This window comes from Ictalurus punctatus, chromosome 16 (assembly GCF_001660625.3).
Source record: "Ictalurus punctatus breed USDA103 chromosome 16, Coco_2.0, whole genome shotgun sequence".
NCBI classification, from domain to species: Eukaryota; Metazoa; Chordata; class Actinopteri; order Siluriformes; family Ictaluridae; genus Ictalurus; species Ictalurus punctatus.
The window spans coordinates 6,867,191-6,885,000 of record NC_030431.2 but is presented as its reverse complement, the minus strand read 5'-3'; the positions used below and the strand labels follow the sequence as shown (position 1 = coordinate 6,885,000).

Here is a 17,810-nt window from a genome sequence, read left to right as displayed (position 1 = left end):
CCGCCGAGGCACGGCAGGAGATCCAGGAGGGCCAGATCAACATCGCCTCAGCCCCTGCAGCATCCGTGCCAGGACCCTCCACACACAGCACAGGCAAGACTACTTCAAGAAAAGGGCGGGCCAAGAGAGGGAAGTAGCCAGTCAGCGTTGTGGGCTGGGGTAAATAACAGTTTGTAAGGTGAGGTTTATAAGAAGTGCCACCATGGGACTGTAGACTAAAAGTTTTACAGGCTGCTGCTTTAGTCAGTCCACTCCCTAGAGTCCTGTAATTGGCACCTTTTCATACAAGATAAGAGGTCGGAGAAGATGACTGTATTTAAAGCTAATGTAAATATTACACTGTAGGGTGACTTGTTTGGTATTCTCAACACTGAGCTCGCAAATTTCCAGGTACAGCAATTCGAGTTGTGTAATTATAGGAGTATTACTAGTCCGTGTTAATTTGAATATGCACTTCTAAATATTTGTTTGTGCCTAGAAGAGACCTATTTTGTATTTCTTTAAATTAAAAAAAGGAAACTATTATTTAATGTAACCTGCGAGCTGATACGCTGGAAAAATATTACGCACAACATTATGACTGTTAAAGATTTAATGCAAGGTGACATTTGAACACACCTGACACCAAAAATGACCAGTCATGCCACACAACTGCAGTACAGCTCTACCCAGAAACCTACACTGTCAACACTTATTATTATTATTATTATTATTATTATTAAGCCCTGGGAATGTAACTGCATCCATCAAAGAGGCCATTCTGGACTGTAGCCATCTACTGTTGCTATACCTTTTTATTTTTTGTTGTTGTTTTTTTTTCTCCCAATACATTATTTATAATGCATAGACTAATCCCAAATATGGAGTTACCCATTGACATCACTTAGAGAAGTTAAAATATTACTGGCTGTAATTAGTCATGCCACTTTTCCCCTCTTAAATTGGTCTAAAATGATTTGGGCTTTAGCCAGTAGTGACAAATAATCCAGTAATCATGAGCCAGAAAGCCTTGGAAAACATGCTCTCTACGTAATACTTCCATGCATTTTTTCTTTACTTATTAGTTAAGTTATTGATAAGTTAATATTCTGTACAAACCTTTTTTCTTTTCTTTGTATTTTCACAATCAGTGTAAGATTCATGGCACTGGCCAGACTGACTTAAACTCCTCCGTCAGAAGGGACCTGTGCATACAGGTGCATAGAATTTCAGATCTTAATAATGTTTTATAAACAAGTGCCTTGTTTATAACACATAGTCCACAAGGAACCTTTAACACAAAGACTTTAAACAGTTTTTGATTGTGTGCATCATTGGAAAGGAGGAAATGAGCAATCCCCTAGCACAGATACAAGCAGGATCACAGTGGTGCACTCGTGTTTCAAGTCTACAAATATTTCATTCAACATCTAATATTCAGGCAAACCTACACACTTCAGTCCAGGTACACCATGTAAGCAGTGTTGCCTCTTTATGACTGTCCTTATTATGTTCAGAATTAGTTACATGTTAATTGACTATAAAAATACAGTTGATCATTAATCCCCAGTCATATTTGATGTTTATATTTCAGAGCCAGAACCTGTTAATTACATTTTACATTTGCAACAATAATAATAATAATAAAAAGTTAATTCCTGACTCATGTCTCTTAAATCCCAGTCATCTCTGCATGTCCACACCGCTTATCCAAGTTTAAATATTTGTTTAAAGACTGGCACATGACTCAAATGTTTTCGAAATCTAGCGCTGTAATTCACTTAAATGTATTCCAACTAGAATTACGTTACAGAAAAACTATCTTCATGCAATTCTAATAGCTTCAGTTTGTTTTAGTAATGCAGGGGTGTCTAATCTTATCTGAAAGGCCTGGTGCAAGAAAAGGCCTGGTCCACACTTGAGTCTATTGAAAGCCAAGATCTGCAGATTAAACAGGTGGAATCAGGTGTGGCTCCTGCTTGTTTGGGATGATGACCTGCATCCACACCGGCCGCTGGCGAATAAGATTGGACACCCCTGATTTAAATTTTGAATTTCCCTCTTAGCTGGATAACTAAAGACAGACACCAGGATAAAATGTCTTCTAATTTTCCCCCCAACACCTTAGCTGTTTGTTGTTGGGTTTTTTTTTTTAAATTTTAAACTTGTTTTCTGGTTGAAATACCGCTCACTATCCCAGACATGGATATGACCTAGCTATGCAATCCAATCAGTTGCATGTCAGTGGACAAATTCTGTGTTTATGACAACTGGGAACTGAATTTTCCAATTCTGAACCTCAGCATTCCCACATTACAGGGTTCATGAAAACCCAGTTGTCTGTAGTCAGGAATAGAGGTGCTCGAAGGGGCTGGAATTTACTGAGTGATTGGTTAGGGATTTAGTTTTTTGATGATTCACTGCTAATAGTGCTGAAAATTACAGAGTGCAGTTTGTTTAAAAAAAAAAAAAAAAACCTTGCAGAAAATAAATGAACATTTCAGTAGTCAAAATATCACCCAGTATTTAGAGGTTATATGAAACAATATATATTATCAGAAACTCAAAAGACTGCTAAAAACCTTAAATCATGCTGTTATTTCTTGTTCTAACTTTTACCTTTGAGCACCGCCGCGCTGAAGTAACGTCACAGAACTGACTTGAGTAGGAGTTATGAGCTGTTCAAACAGATCCTTCATAATGGGAAGTAGGAAACGTCCTATTTCGCACTTGGTAATGAACGCAGCAAAAGCATCTCATTACTGTCAGCTCGAGTGGAGTTTGTTAGATGAGCCCTGTTCATTAATTTCACAGGCATGACCAATAGCAATATGAATAAATTTGCTTTGAAAAGTAGCATATGAATTTCATATGTGTAATTAAATGGCAAATTCAGCAGTATGCAGCTTCATGGAGAAACTGTTTCTTCTGTAATGTAAAGTAGTTCAATTTAGCCCTTAACACAAAAAGATCTACGCAAATGGAACTGATCACATTTCTACAGTACAGTTTAGAAAACAAAAAAAACGTACCACAGTTCAGTACCATAGTTCGCCCCCTCTCTTCTGAGGGCAGGTCAGTGAGCGAGCGTTCAACATGGTTCAAGTGTCAGAACAGCTATCTTGAAAACGAAATCCTGGCATTAATTTAAAGGTTTAAAATTATACTACTGCAGTTACAGTGATGTATTTATTGTATTTAAGGATTACATTCTAAATGTTTGCATTGCTCGTTTCAAATGGCAAGTCAACTGTTCACATTTCATTTTGGTACATTAGTTTTATTTAAAAAAAAAAAAAAAATCCTTTCACATTCCAGTGTTTTTCTTTTCTTTTTTTTAATATTTTCTAACAAAAGGGGGGGGGGGGGGGGGGGAGAAAAAAAAAAAAAGACAACGGATTGTCAACCACTTCTCGGCATCTCTCAGCGAGCTCTTCAGTCCAGAAATGTCGTCCACTAGTGTCAGTTCGGATGACTTTGAGGGTCAAAAAAACTATTCATCCGCACAGCACAATCCCTCCCTCGCCTTTCATTCAATTAAAAGAAACACAACAAAGAAAAGGTTTGACCCCTCTACCCAAACACAACTCGAAAGCAGAGCAAAGCTGCAGCACACACTACCCCAACTATAAATAAGAAGTCTGTCATTTCATCCTAACGCAATATGTAAACAGTTGTTTCACTCCCCTTATTACAGAACACCACATGAACAACCACTTCAGCTGCTTGCGCATGTATAGTGACACGATTTCTCTTCCTTTTTTTTCTTTTTTTTTTGGTATGCATCAATTAAAAAAAAAAAAAAAAAAAAATGCTCACAATTTCAGGGAACCTCAGTGCAATTTACATTATTTTTTTTCTAAAACAGTATAAACAGTAAACATAATGCATCTTAAAAAAGTGTTTGTCCCCTTTTTAATGAGTGACGTTAGTAACGCAACACAACAGATGGCCTGCGTGAAAAGCAAGGTTTGGGTTTTGTTTTTAATAAAAAAAAAAAATAAAAAAAAATCCAGATTTTTTTGAAGGCCATATGAGCATTTACCGATTAGTGAATTAACTGAGACAAGCCCCGTAGTAAGCGCTACTTCACGTAAACGGTTCCTGCAGTTGGAGAGCAAACCGTCACGCAGGATAGCTACATCTCGCAGTGTTTTGTGTACGCACACACAGACGCACACACAGACGCACACTAGCAGTGTCCTACATGAACTCCACTTGTAGCAATATAAAACTGAAACTGCAAATGAACGAATAATTGAAGCGACATTCACACCGTGTTCCTCAAAGGCCAGTTTGAAGCAAATGCGATTTCTCACGCACGCGCACACACACACACATCCACCATACATTACTTCAAAAAAGCAGGACTCAAACTGAAGCACCATCAGCGGCTTAGCCACTCGTCTGCTGAAAACTATGGAGTTGAGCTCTGGCATGGTCTCCGGAGGAGGAGGAGCTGACAGGGACGGTGGGTAGAGGGGCATCGACCGCTAGATACCAACAAAGAGACAACAACAGACAGCGACGGGAAAAAGGACAAAGCAGTTCACTTTAATTCCGAGTTCGAGTGAGTCTTCACACTATGTACAATTATTTATAGAGCAGCTCTCCTAAAATTGCTTATTGGTTTGCCTACGTAGCTCTCTCTAGCACTCTGAGGACTTGGGGATCCACTTGATCGGTGGCTCAGAGCACCACACGTGGTTGTGCTGAAGCGGTTGGGAGTTTTGTGCGTGCCTGTGGAGGGGAGGTGGCGTCAGAAAAGAGCAAAGACAAGGAAGAGTGAATGGACCGTCTTGCAGGACAAGAGAAACAGAGGTGTGAGACAGGCTGACGATCAGATCTTCAAGGATTTCAGGGTGTCGCTTCGTTTCCTCAGCAGCTCCCCGACCTCCTGCAGCGAGCGCTGGTAGCTGCTCTGCACTTTATCCATCACGGTCTTCGTGAAGGCGCTCTCCTCCTGCGCAAACACGGAAATACGCCCGGTCACAAAAACGCACGTGCAAATACCGAGCCTTTTTATCCTGAATGAATACCTTCTAACTAACAAGTTTCACCCCACCCCTTTAACTTTTCCACCTGTTCATGTTTCAACCTGGAATTGAAAAATAAATTAAAGTTCGTGAACAGTATCGTTGCAAAATGATTTACAAATAAAAACATTGGGGTAAAAAAAAAAAATATTGGGGTAGATAAAGTATTCACCCCATTGCTGTGAAACCACTCCATTATTTCTGGTTTATCTAGTTGCCACAATGCTGGGCATTATAGAAGAGTGGCACGTCATATCAAATCCCATTTGGAGTCAAAAAGAAAACAAATCTCTGGTCTTGTGTGACAAAAACTCAACTTTTCAGCATTGGGGCAAACTGTGATATCTGGCAGAAACCCAACACTGCTCATCACCAACACCACGTTGAAGCACAGCGATGGTAGTATTATGAGAGATGAGAGGAGATTTCCACTTTGTTGTCACTGTGCAGTGTATGGTTACAGAGACAATGAAATGCAGTGTTATGATGTTATGTGGGTGGGGATGCTTTTCAAGAGCAGGGACTGGGTTAACTGGTCAGCATTGAGGGGGAGGATGGATGGCGCCAAAATATAGGACAATATAGGAATGCCAACAACGGTCTGCTTCTTCATGTTTAATTCATCTTTATCTCACAAAAATATTTTGGGACGCACTTTCAAGCGTCAGACATGCCGTGTAATGCAATGGCAAAAAGCCCAAGGCCATACACACCCTGGATTTGATGCTAGTTTATAGCATGGATACACATTCACAACCTAGGGGCAGTTTTAGATTCACCAATCGGCATTATATTTTATATATATATATATATATATATATATATATATATATATATATATATATATATATTTTTTTTTTTTTTGGAGGTGGGAGGAAACTAGAGAATACAGTGGAAACTCACATGGACCTGGGGTGAACATATAAAACTCCACATAAACAGTAAACCCAAGCTCAGGATCGAAAAAAAAAAAAACCCTGGAGCTGTAAGGCAGCAATGCTATACACCCCCTGTTTAGGTTTCATATGGTATTCATATTAGGTTTAGCATCTTTCATATATAGAAATTTGTATATATAAAGTAAATATAAAATTTAAAAAAAAAAAAAAAAAAAGTCTGACCCTTAGTCACAAACCATGAACGTTAATTCCAAAATAAATAACTTGCCAGCATAAACCACGGAATCAAATAAAAAGTGGGTGTGACGTGATATTTAGGCTACGTTCCCTCCTCAATAATTACAGCAAGTGAATTCAAATTCACTGTAAGATGAAGTAAAGTTTGACTGCTTATTGCACATCATTTCAACTCGGTTTATGAACCACTAAACCTTTTTTTTTTTTGCACAGGTTTACTTTTACTTAACAGAAGTAAACCTGTCATGGACACACGCGAAGTGGAAATAGCTCCTGCTGCTGACCTCGGTCTGTGTGATGCCCTCCAGAGAGAGACTCTCCAGCTTCAGAGCTGTTAGCCTGCTCTCCTGATCTTTAATGTGATCTAGAGCCTGGCTGAGGATGTTCTGCAGGCTGCTAGTGAATTCCTGGAACCCAGAGAGCACCGCCGGCTGAAAAGGAGAGAAAGAGAGAGAAATACAGCAGTGAATACAAGCTTATTTCTGTAGAGCGTTTCCTCTTTCAAACTGGATTCAACGATAAAAATACGCTCTCTTACGGTCACTGCACTGGTGTCCTTCTTCTTTTTCTTTTTCTTCTGTAAGCTAGACTTGAGCGGCCGCAGCGTGCTAGCACAGTAACTAGACACCCAAAAGACAACGCAAATCGTCTGGCCAAAAAAACAAAAAAAAAACGGTTAAATATCACGTTACTAAAACCTGATAACATAAGAGCATTTGAAAAATGTAAAGTGAGTAAATCAAAGGCCTCACCTCAACAAAGTAGACTAGGCTTTCTAATAGAAAAGGCTGTGTCTTACATCGGCTGTCTTTGACTTCCAACAGATCGCCTTTGCATTTATTCAGCATGTCTAGTACAGAAACAATGCAGGTTTTTAATTGATACACCTTCAATAAATGCAACACATTCACAGACGTGCTTCATATGCATAAAAAACAGCAAAGCACCTTGAAGCTGCACTGCTGTTGATTTGAAGAGGTTTGATATTTGAGCCTGAAGCTCTGCTGACTGATCTGAAACAAAGGGAGAATATGAGACAACAGTTAACAGCACTCCTGTGTGTTTGTGTTAAGCAAAGCTTAAGCACATGTACTGCCATGTTGATCAGAGTGTCAGCATCATGTGATCGTACCCAAACCGGCAGCTTCGAGCTCCTGTAGGTGAAGAGGCAGCTGCAGGACCGCGAACTGACACTGACAACTCCCACTGGCCAGAGCCTGCGCCATCCGAGTGGAGGGAGGACCGAGCAACGGGTACTGCCTCTGCACACGCAATAAAACACGCATTCACAACATAAAGCAATTACTATTAGAAATACCCAATCATTAACTTTTCAGATTTTCTTTATGATTCCAGCCTTATTTTCAGAAATAAGATATATACCTTACAACAATTTAATTATAACTGAAAGCTGTAACAAAAAGCTATGTAGCGCTTGTCTGGCTGATCAGAACCGTGTGCATGTGTCAGCACTGGCTGCACTGTCTTTCCAGTAAGGACAGAAACTCTGACTGCCCCAGGGCTCAAAGAGCTTCCACTGTGCTTTTGTTTTTACACAAAGTTATGTGGTGTGTTGGGGAATTTTGTACATATTTCTTATGCCAGATGCTCTTCCCTGGAAAGCAGCAAAAATCAGGTCATGACACACCTGTTTGAAAAATCCTGTCAGGTCTGTTTGGAAAAAAACTGATTAAAACGAGTTTTAAACTTTAAACGAGGCATTTTATTGTCATACGCTGGTGCTTGACGTAATAACGTTGTGAGTTGTGCAGATAAAGCGCAGCGAGATCAGATTATATTTTGTCGTGATTCTTCCATTTATAACACTGGAACATTTTATTAAATCGTCAAGAAAAACAGTGTCAGAAAATGTTGCTTTGGCTTTTGTTAATTATATAAAAAATGCCAGCTTGTCCATATTTTTACAGTATTAGGTGTAAATCTCAGTTGTAAGTGCAGCGACTCTTTTAATCCTCGTTCCTTTCACCATTCGAAACCTGAGGTAGAAGTACTCACCGTTACTATACAAAATATGACTTAAAACTGATGATTAATATAAGAAAAAATCAAATCTATTGAGTGCAGTGTTGCTCATGCACTGAGACCACTTGATTTTCTGTGCTTGGGGTAAAAGGGAGCTGATGTAAGCAGATGGGTACTTCTGATTGAATTGACTTCACCGCTACTAAACCGGACCGTCTTAAATCGGCCGGGCGAAGAAGGCAAAAAAAATGGTAGAAAGAAGAAAGAACTTCCAGCTTCCAACCCCCCCCCGCCAACACTGTTCATTCTTCTGCAGGCAAGTTTCTTCTTCCGTATGTGTGTGTTTTTGTGTGTGGTGTGTATCTTCGGCGGCTCACCGGTGAGTGTTTCTCGGTGAACTGAGCCGCCTGGCTGAGTGTGTTCTCCAGCAGCGAAAGCAGAGGCTGCAAGGTTGAGGGTTTGGCACACACGCCGTTCTCGGCTGTTTTCTCCGAGTTGTGCAGTGACGGAGGATGGCATGGAGAGGAGAGGCACCCTACAAGCCTCAGAGTCAGAGAGCGGATCTTCAGCCACAACAGCTCCTCTTCTACAGAGCGCTGCCTGTCCTCCTCAGTCAGATCTCTGCAGGTGAAACACACACTCAGTTACTATTTCAGGTCTTTATTTAATCAAAGATAGGTCTCTCAATACTGATGCCAGGGTTCACAAATGATAAATCACGCATTAGAAGCATCCTGACTAGGTCAGACAAACCACGTAATGCACCGTAAACCTGTGTTTAACCAAATCACAAGTGTATGAATACTAACAGAGTCAATCAGTCATTTGTTACCAACACAATCATAATATATACACTACCGGTCAAACCTTTAGACAGACTCATTCTTTATTGTTCTACACATTTGAGAAAAATAATAAAATCATCAAAACTCTAGAGTAACACAAATGGAACTATGGGAATTATATTGTGATCCAAAATAAATCAAAATAATTGAATATTTGAGCATCTTCAAAGTAGACCCCCTTTTTACCTAGAATTTCCAGAAATGTATCCTCTGCATTTTCTCGACTGGTTTCTTGAGGAATTTCCCTGAGATGATTTTTAAACAGTATTAAAGGAGTTCCCACCTACGCTGGACTCTTAACGGCTGCTTTTCTGAATATTTCACTCCGAGTCGTCCGTTTGAAAAAATATTTTTGTTAATAAAATGTGAGTTTTCTAATGAAAGAAATGAATGTAGGCACGATTATATTTTTGTCTACAACACTGACTTCAAACATTTAATCATACACCTTCAGATCAGAAGGTTTTTAAGATCACGAGAAACATTTCAATCAAGTGTCTCAAAAAATAAAATAAAAAAAATAAATAAGTAGTCTCACAGGAAGGTGACCAGCACACATGATTATTAAGTGTGTGTAGCGCATGTGGCGGAATATCAACAGCTCGCTATACTGTACCTGTCTTTTGGGTTCCAGCTGACAAAGACAGTGAGATCCCGGTTGTCCCTTATGTTGTCCCATGGAATGTCGTCTTCTTCAGGACACAGAGACATGGACTTCAAGCTTTCCTCTAAAGTAGATGATCTGAATAAGAAATACAAAAAGCAGCACAGATCAATGTATATATAAAACACCCATGTGTATACACACAGATGGAAAAAGAAGACATTTCTTACAGTGATGGTGCTCTTTCAATTATCCTACGTTAATTATGTCATTTTAAAGGAGCAGGTCAATTTCTTTAAGACACATGACAAACTATGCAGTGGAAAAAAAGTGCTATTGTAGTTTTTAATGCCAGACAGTAAAATCTTACTTGCTTCTAGCTAATATGTCCTTACATCAGTGGGAAAACCAGGATGTTGTGTCTGGTGGTACAGATTTGAGAGTATTGGGTATTTTACAGGAATTATTAACCAACTTCACATGGTCTCTCAAAACCCATCAAAGTAACTACTGGGCATTTGTTTGCCTGATTTTTACTAAAAAAATAATAATAATTAAAAAAGAGAACCGGATCAGCCTGTGGAACACCACAGGGTCTGTTCCTACTGACAAACTAGACTCACATGTCTGCTTCTTGGAAGAGGTCCAGCAGCATCCTCTCTGTTCGCACTTGGGCAAAGTGCAACGAGTTATTCAGTCGATTCCTAAATGCAATGAACTCTGGGATCTTCTCAAATGCACCATACTTATATGCCTGAATAATGTATTCTGAGGTCTGCCATTGGACAGAGAGAGAGAGAGAGAGAGAGAGAGAGAGAGAGAGAGAGAGAGAGAGAGAGAAAGAACGTTAAGTTAAAAACCAGGAAAAGGACAGCAGCAGGGGAAGAACGTAGGGATACACTTTTATCAACAAATGAAACAACTTACATCTTTCTGGTTTGAATGGAAAAACCTGAGGCAGAAGTTGCACGACTGAGAAGCAGCAGCAAATTGGCCCAAGGACTCAGCATAGCGAGTCAATAAGTATCTGTGAACGGAGAGAATAAAAACAAAATGAGACGCTGAAATGATTTGACTAAAATGTTATTAATCCGTGTATAATTAGTATCTCACCCTATGGTGTCATGCTGAATGTGTTTGGCGTCCAGACTGGAGTAAAGGTCCACTACGGGCTCAAACGCTCCCAAACGGCAGTAGAGGAGCACGAGCAGCAGCTTGAACTGTGCATTAGAGGGGCTGTGCGACAGACCTTCCTCCAGCAGCCCTAAAGACTGCCACAGCATGTGCTCATCACCTGGAACACGCAATCCGCAAGACAGGAAATCGCATAAGACAGCAGAGACACAAATACAAAGACACACAACTTCTAGATAAATATTACAAGTCAGAATATATAGTGATTGATAAAAATCAATTAAATTCAATTTCATAATTCAACTTAACCACAGCAAATACAACCTTTACTGGACCACCTAGATTTTTCTACTCCTGGGATGGAGATACAGATTTGGGTTTTCCCCTCGACTAATGCCTAATCCACACAAACCCAGTTAAAACTGAAAATGCCATTTTTTTGTTTTTTACTCCACTTCCAAAATGTTTTCCACCCACACTGAAATGCAAACTGAAAACAGCAAGCGCACTAAGGTGACCCAGGATCCTCACCCCGTTTTCATTTGTTTTAACCGCATAAACATCTGAGACGCTTTCTTCACTTGTATACCATACAAACCAGTTAACCATCAAAACAGCAGCACAAGTTTTCCGACATCATACGTTGGCATTTTCAAAAGTTGACCTTTTCTCTCAGTGACACTACGCTGCGAAAACAATGCTTTCATTTCCTCAACCATTTTGGAAAGAACATTTTAAAAAGTTTTCTGTGTTTTCGGTGTTTTCGTGTGGGTGAAAGGCAGAAGGGCTAAGAAAAGACTATCAAATTCACCCGTGTTAATGTGGGGTAGGCCTAATGCACCGAATTCCGCCCATGATGGTAATTAGATGATAGGCCATCAGGTGTGTTAACTGGAGGTGCAATAATCCTACTGGCCCACCAGGACAGACATCTTACACCCCTGTTCTCTATACTACACAATCCATGACAAAATAAATAGCAAATTACAGCAAAAACAAGATCATTTTGCTGATGAGTCAGAATAGGATATTTCTTTAGAAAAAGTCTAATCAATTTAAAAGATTTCTTTCAAATGTAAACTCCTGAAATGCATTATATTGTTAGGATTGACTTGATCATACAGAGAGTTGGGTGAGATTCATTCTGCCATCTTAGTGTGATTTTTTTTTTAAATGTATTTTTTAAACATGACTCATGGGAAACTCATCACAGGAGAGTTGAAGAATAAAGCTTACCCGTCTCTATCCACAGGTCTATGTAGACGTGAGCAGCCATGAGACAGTACATGTCTGAGAACTGCAGCTCCGTTTTTAAACAGGACTTTCCTTTGAATGGAGAAAGAGAAAACATACCACTGACACATAGCCATTAAATCAGAGTTTCCCAGACAGTTCACATTTTTGCTCTATTCCGGCTTACATAACATGTGAATAAAGCAAAAATGTGGACAGTCCGGTGGTTGTCTGCTTTTTGGCCCTGACGACATTTTTTGAGAACCACTGCCCTTAACAGGATCAGCACTAAAAATATGAAGCCTCACTACAGACATTACATGACCCAAATTTTTTTTTTAACCCTTTTAGATGTGGTTATATTATTATAGTATTATTCAGTTTTATATTTATTTGATTTTTTAAATTCAGTTTTTCCTTTTATAGTCATTAGTGAACATACTGTTTTGTGTAAAACTCGTGAAACTAAAAGGAAAGGCATACAGTCACAAAGGTGAGGAATGCAGGTCTGACACAGTGATGGATCCTGGGAGTTTAAGGGGCTAAAGAAACACAGATCGTCTGTAGTTTCCTTCATTAGATTAAGACCAAGGCAAGATATAAACATAATGAAGACTGAACTTTGTATCTAACCCATGCTTGAGATGAACAACTCACTTTCAAGCAGGAGCTTACCGAACTGTAAGCCATGGTGGTAGTGACACTTGAGCTCACGGATGAGGGCCAATTTGCCATCCGGACTGAGCGCGTGCTGTAGGCCGAGGCAGCGGCTGAGCTGCGTTACACACAGGTGCCTCTGCAGTGCACGTGTGTCTCCCGGAAGGGCCATGCCAGCCTCACCCTCAGCCCCTAGGGGCACCGCCTCCGTCAGCCTGTTAATGAACTGAGCCACACATAGACCGATTAGAACACGACCCATTGGGGCTCTGTGTCAGCTCTACGGGACCTTACATAGCTGCAAACAAACATCAGTTTACATCCATGTATCACTTCTGATAGCAAAGCAGAAAAGCATAATGTAGGCTAAACAAAGGTAACTCAGAGAAGTGAATTGCACCTTTAGAATAAAGAGACAGTCCTGGGAGATTTTCGGAGACACTGTGATTACCTGGACATGTTGGTCCCGTACGATAAGGTCCAGAAAAACCTTAAGATCCGTGATGCAACATGGCTTGTCTCCAAACTTTACAAAGTACTGATACATCAGCTCTACAGGCTCACCTGCAAAAAAAAAAAAAAAAACCCAAAAGACCAAACATCTGAATAAAATGAGAAGCATATTTTTACAAATATTACTACAAATACATTAAACATCAAACAGCCACGTGCTGAATTACCAAGCTGCAGCTCCTGCGAGCAGCTCCTCCGGCGGAGACGTTGTATGAGCTCTAGACGAGCAAGGTAGGGGCCCCTGAGTGGCCGGGACTCCTTCCCATCCTCTGCTGCTAGCTGTTCCACCACAAAATTGATGGCCTGGGCCACTGAAGCGTGCACTTCACCCTCCATACAACTACAGTAGCGGGAAAGAACCATAAGGAATATTAGAGATGATACTGGAGTGTTCAGACATCAATTTTATGAAATTCTGTCCTAATGAGTCTGTCTGGTCTTAAATCACTAAATATTAAAGTATTTAAATAAACCTCTAGATCATGGTATATTAATTATATTTACGTGCCTGCTTATCTGTTGTACAGGCAACTCATGGACAGACAAAAATGTATTTTCCCATTATCACACACACTACGGTAAGTAAATAAATGTAAAGTAAGTAAACAAATGCAATGTAATGGGACCAGGCTTAAGTATATATACTCGATTGTCACAATATATTTATCACTCACTGGTCTCCTTCCTCTGGAGGCGTCCAGCTCTGGTCAATGAGATGGAATAAAGAGTCAAAGTATGACAAGTAGAACTGCCAGTCATCAGGGCTGGATAGTTGGAAAGAAAGAAAGAAAGAAAGAGAGAAAGAAAGAAAGGTCATTAGTCCATTACTCGCCATCTTCTGGCATGGTTTCACTTAGACATCTGTTTATAGGAATTTTTTATTTTATTTACATTTATTTAAACTTAGTCTGGTTGGTTCTGAGGATGTCCATTTCTTGTCTGTCAGTAAAGTCTTACCTTTCCAGACAGAACTTCAAATAAGTAATAAGTACGGTTAACAAGTTGGCTAAGCATTTAGAAGCCATATGAAAATGTCTGTTCTAATTAATATTGCAACAAGGATGAAAATTCATTCATTCATCCATCCACCCATTTTCAATAACCAGTTTATCCAGGTGCAGTGGAACTGAATGTAGTCCACCCATGGTTTCTGTTAGCCCACGCCCTTTCTGAAGATTTAAAAACCGCACTTTAAGGGGCGGCTTGTGAGAAACTGAACGCGTCTGTGTGTGTACGTGTGGAGGAATAACGCAGTGCGAGATGTAATGTAGAGAGAAGGACAGATTGTTGATAACGTCGACATAATAAACTACGGCTGCATGATATGGACAAAGAACGCAATATCTGATAAAGTTGTTTGTGATAGAAATTATAAGACTACAGTGCTGTTATATGTTTGACTGGATGCGATACAGACCCTTGAAATGAACGTTTCTGTGATTTTTCAGGTTTATTCAACAATAGACTATGCCACTATTTTTCTTCTGAATGGACAGAAAATTACTAATGTACAACAAAGCACAATTATCGGGCAAGTACAGAATCGTCAGGCATCCAAATCTCAACGGAGTAATATTTTATTATTGAAGCCCTGGCAACACGTAGTTAAGCTGGATCCCAAATGACTTCAGATCCTCTACTCATGTGAACTTCCTACAGTATCATATCCTGGAGCTCCACACCCTTGAGTAGTGCACTACAGAAAAAAAAAATGTGGTGGGAAAACAGAAGTCAAACGTAACAAGGTTAAGGTAGATCGGTCTTTACAAAAGTATAAAATTAGCCGCATTAAAACTATCCTTACTAGCTCAATTTATCATAAAAGGTATTATAAGGAATGGACGCACTACTGCTAGACACATTTTCTAAATATAGATAAATAAATGTTTAAAGGAAAAGAGCAATCTACAGTATGAAATTTATGCAACCTAAACACGAGCGTGGTTGTTTTAGATGAACATCTACACTAAAGCTGAAGCAAATGCCTGAATCCCAAAAGGCTTCGATTCGTATGCCATACAGACTCTTAAAGGCACTATTCATACTATACCTCTGCACTTAGGCAGAGAATAGAGAGCTACTTGGAATGTAGCCGATGTTTTGGGATAGATTTCACCGACATGTTATACACAGTGCCGGGGAAGCTACTGTGAAACTCGTCAAGCTACAACCTGTGCTTTAATGTAGCGAAGAAAAAAAATAATTATGCTAACTATATTAAAAGCTACTCCTCCGCCCCCGTACTGAAGCTACTTTGTCAAACAGCTGTGATGACATACATGCAGATATTCATTTACTGTACAAAACACAACTGACATGCTTTTTAAAATTGATTTTTTTCTGATTTTATGCATCCGGGTGATATTGTTACCACCACAGACCTAATGCTACTTCTATTAGTTTAAATGTAAACCTTCTGAATACATCACTTTATTCAACTATACTTTAGGCCAAGAAAGATAAGAGGGACACCAATACACAAGCTCCTTATTGAGGCTTCTGGTTATTAGAATGGTAGCTGATCCAATACAAACCCCCTAAAGCAGTGGTTTTCAAAGTGGGGCCTGCAGCCTGCTTGGGGGCCACCAGGGGGGCCTCAACAATTTGGTGTGAAAAATAAATTCTCACTCTCAGACAACCCCACACACAATCAATTCCTAATGTAATGTAATGTAAATATGTAAGATGTAATTATTAATAAAAAAAAAGGGGGGGATATATTCAGAAGTCTGTATTTTTAATGTGTTTTAAAGACATCTTGCAAAAGGGGGGCCTCTGTCAAATGTTAATGCCATTTGGGGGGCCTTGCCCTGGAAAAGTTTGGGAACCCCTGCCCTAAAGCACTTTCTGAAAACCTCCTCAAGAGAAAATGGCTTACTTTTTGAGGAGCAGTTTGCGTGACAGGGCGTTGCACTCAGGCCAGCGCTGAAGCTGGCGGTACAGCAGCATGCACTTGTTTTCCCGGCTCTGCAGCTCACTGGTGAGCTTCTCTGAGTGAAGGACACAAACACACAACCCAATCAATTCAGTTTTAAACTGATTTTCACATCATAAAAGCAGTTAATCCACATTTAACAGCTCCGTCCTCACCTCCAAGCTGCCCTCGGACCACTTCTAGCGCCTCATCATATTTCCCCAGACGCTCCAAGATCATGAAGTACAACTGCACCTGGAAGAGACAAAACCCAACTCGCATTATACCTCAGCGTCAACAAGACAAAGCACGAGTCCAGCTGGAGCAGGAAGAACGTCTCGTACCTCTGCCTCGGCTTCAATCTTCTCCTCTTTGACCATCTTCTCTACCATGCGCTCAGCGAGAGGCAGGAACATTGTGTGGGAGAGCTTCTCGTCCTGGGCTGAAATGGCCTGAGACACAACGTTAGAACATATGAGAATTTTCATACTGCATACACATCATGAGAAAGCTGTGCTGTGAGTGTGCACATACCTGCATCACTAGGCTCATCACCGACCAGAAGTAATACGGGTTTTTGGGAACGATCTTATAAAGAGCCATACCAGCCTATTTAAAAAAAGAGAGACAACGAAGCAAAGACAGATGAGATAGAAACATAACGGAGACGAGACCTAGACACCTAAATGCACGGACTGAAAATGGAGAGAATATTCTACATTGGGACACGCTGTTGCTCGTTTCGGCTGCTGAAATGTCAAAAGAACAGACGTCTCCAACACATTTGTAACATTTAGCTGCTTCATGTTTGATGATGTCAGAAGGAGCAGCCTATGGGTTAGTAAGAGTTAGGAGTTAGTTCTTGAAGTTAGATTTCAGGGCTGGTATTAAGGTGGGTTTTAGACTACATCTCTGACAGCCCTGACGTATTACTCTGGTGATAAATTTGCACGCGCCTCAATTTAACTATAAGCATACATTAACGAACAAAAGCAATTACGCAATGGTGCAAAAGGGCTTTCCATTTTCTTTTTCAGTCCAGACTGCACTGAATTTCATTTTCTAGCACTGTTCTTGTATCCTAAAATGCTTATCCGGATATAGAACACATATCGATGCTCTACATAAACAGAGATATCTGTTTAAAAAAATAAAAAACCACACAGATAGCAGCACCTGTTGCATTTTCTTGTACTCCCCAACACGTGCATACGCCATGAAGAGATGCGAGTGATACTCTTCGCTCGTAGGAACCTTACGGACTGCTGCTTCATACAACTTGGTGACTAACTCCGCTATAGATAGAGAAAGTAGGCATTTTAAAATGACACTAAAACAACAAGGCGCCTTTTGTGTAAAATGGTAAGATCTCATGCAGAAATCAATGCACCCAAATGAACTGTTATGTGCTTTTTAAACATAACTGCATACTGTGGTAACAATAGAAGGCAACATGATTTTGTCCGTATCACATAGCCCTAGCTTGCATTAATCCTGCACTCTGCTGTAGGTCACTCACGCCGGTGCATCTCCCTGTAGAGAATAGTGAGAGCCTGGAGCGAGTTATCATCAGTGGGCTCCAGGTTGGCCACCTCTTGGGCCAGAGTGAAGGCTTCATCCTGCTTCCCTGTGCGCTGCAGACCGATAGCCTTTAGAACCTACATGAATAAAGAGATACACTGTGTTTTTATTGTTACTCCAGTTATATTTATTTTTATATGCACCTGCCGAAAATCGGTATTGGCCGATAAAGGCTATTTTTCCCCAGTATCAGCC

The 17,810-nt window shown here is 40.2% G+C and overlaps 2 protein-coding genes across 4 annotated transcripts in view; one reads left to right on the top strand and one right to left on the bottom strand.

Moving 5' to 3' along the window:
* The window catches only part of brap (BRCA1 associated protein), a 16,849-nt gene extending 15,208 nt beyond the window's left edge, over positions 1–1,641 (top strand). The window contains exon 12 of the mRNA XM_017489073.2: positions 1–1,641. This exon is cut by the window's left edge and continues 233 nt beyond it. Within this exon, the coding sequence (XP_017344562.1) occupies positions 1–137 (137 nt within the window). The 3' untranslated portion in view covers positions 138–1,641.
* A 1,513-nt stretch (positions 1,642–3,154) lies between these two features.
* Positions 3,155–17,810, bottom strand: part of naa25 (N-alpha-acetyltransferase 25, NatB auxiliary subunit) — a 33,356-nt gene continuing 18,700 nt past the window's right edge. Inside the window, exons 3-24 of one of the 3 annotated variants that reach the window (XM_017489070.3) lie at positions 17,554–17,692; positions 17,211–17,329; positions 16,569–16,643; positions 16,379–16,486; positions 16,211–16,289; positions 15,999–16,110; positions 13,795–13,884; positions 13,288–13,460; positions 13,059–13,171; positions 12,608–12,833; positions 11,954–12,043; positions 10,697–10,877; positions 10,511–10,610; positions 10,207–10,358; positions 9,596–9,721; positions 8,512–8,755; positions 7,284–7,413; positions 7,099–7,164; positions 6,904–7,001; positions 6,690–6,800; positions 6,436–6,582; positions 3,155–4,942 (exon numbers count right to left, since the gene is read on the bottom strand). In XM_017489070.3, coding sequence (XP_017344559.1) covers positions 4,820–4,942; positions 6,436–6,582; positions 6,690–6,800; positions 6,904–7,001; positions 7,099–7,164; positions 7,284–7,413; positions 8,512–8,755; positions 9,596–9,721; positions 10,207–10,358; positions 10,511–10,610; positions 10,697–10,877; positions 11,954–12,043; positions 12,608–12,833; positions 13,059–13,171; positions 13,288–13,460; positions 13,795–13,884; positions 15,999–16,110; positions 16,211–16,289; positions 16,379–16,486; positions 16,569–16,643; positions 17,211–17,329; positions 17,554–17,692 — 2,802 coding nt within the window. In that variant the 3' untranslated portion in view covers positions 3,155–4,819. Of the gene's footprint in view, positions 4,943–6,435; positions 6,583–6,689; positions 6,801–6,903; positions 7,002–7,098; positions 7,165–7,283; positions 7,414–8,511; positions 8,756–9,595; positions 9,722–10,206; positions 10,359–10,510; positions 10,611–10,696; positions 10,878–11,953; positions 12,044–12,607; positions 12,834–13,058; positions 13,172–13,287; positions 13,461–13,794; positions 13,885–15,998; positions 16,111–16,210; positions 16,290–16,378; positions 16,487–16,568; positions 16,644–17,210; positions 17,330–17,458; positions 17,693–17,810 lie in introns of those variants that run through there. The other 2 variants (XM_017489071.3, XM_053687114.1) reach the window with 2 other exon arrangements.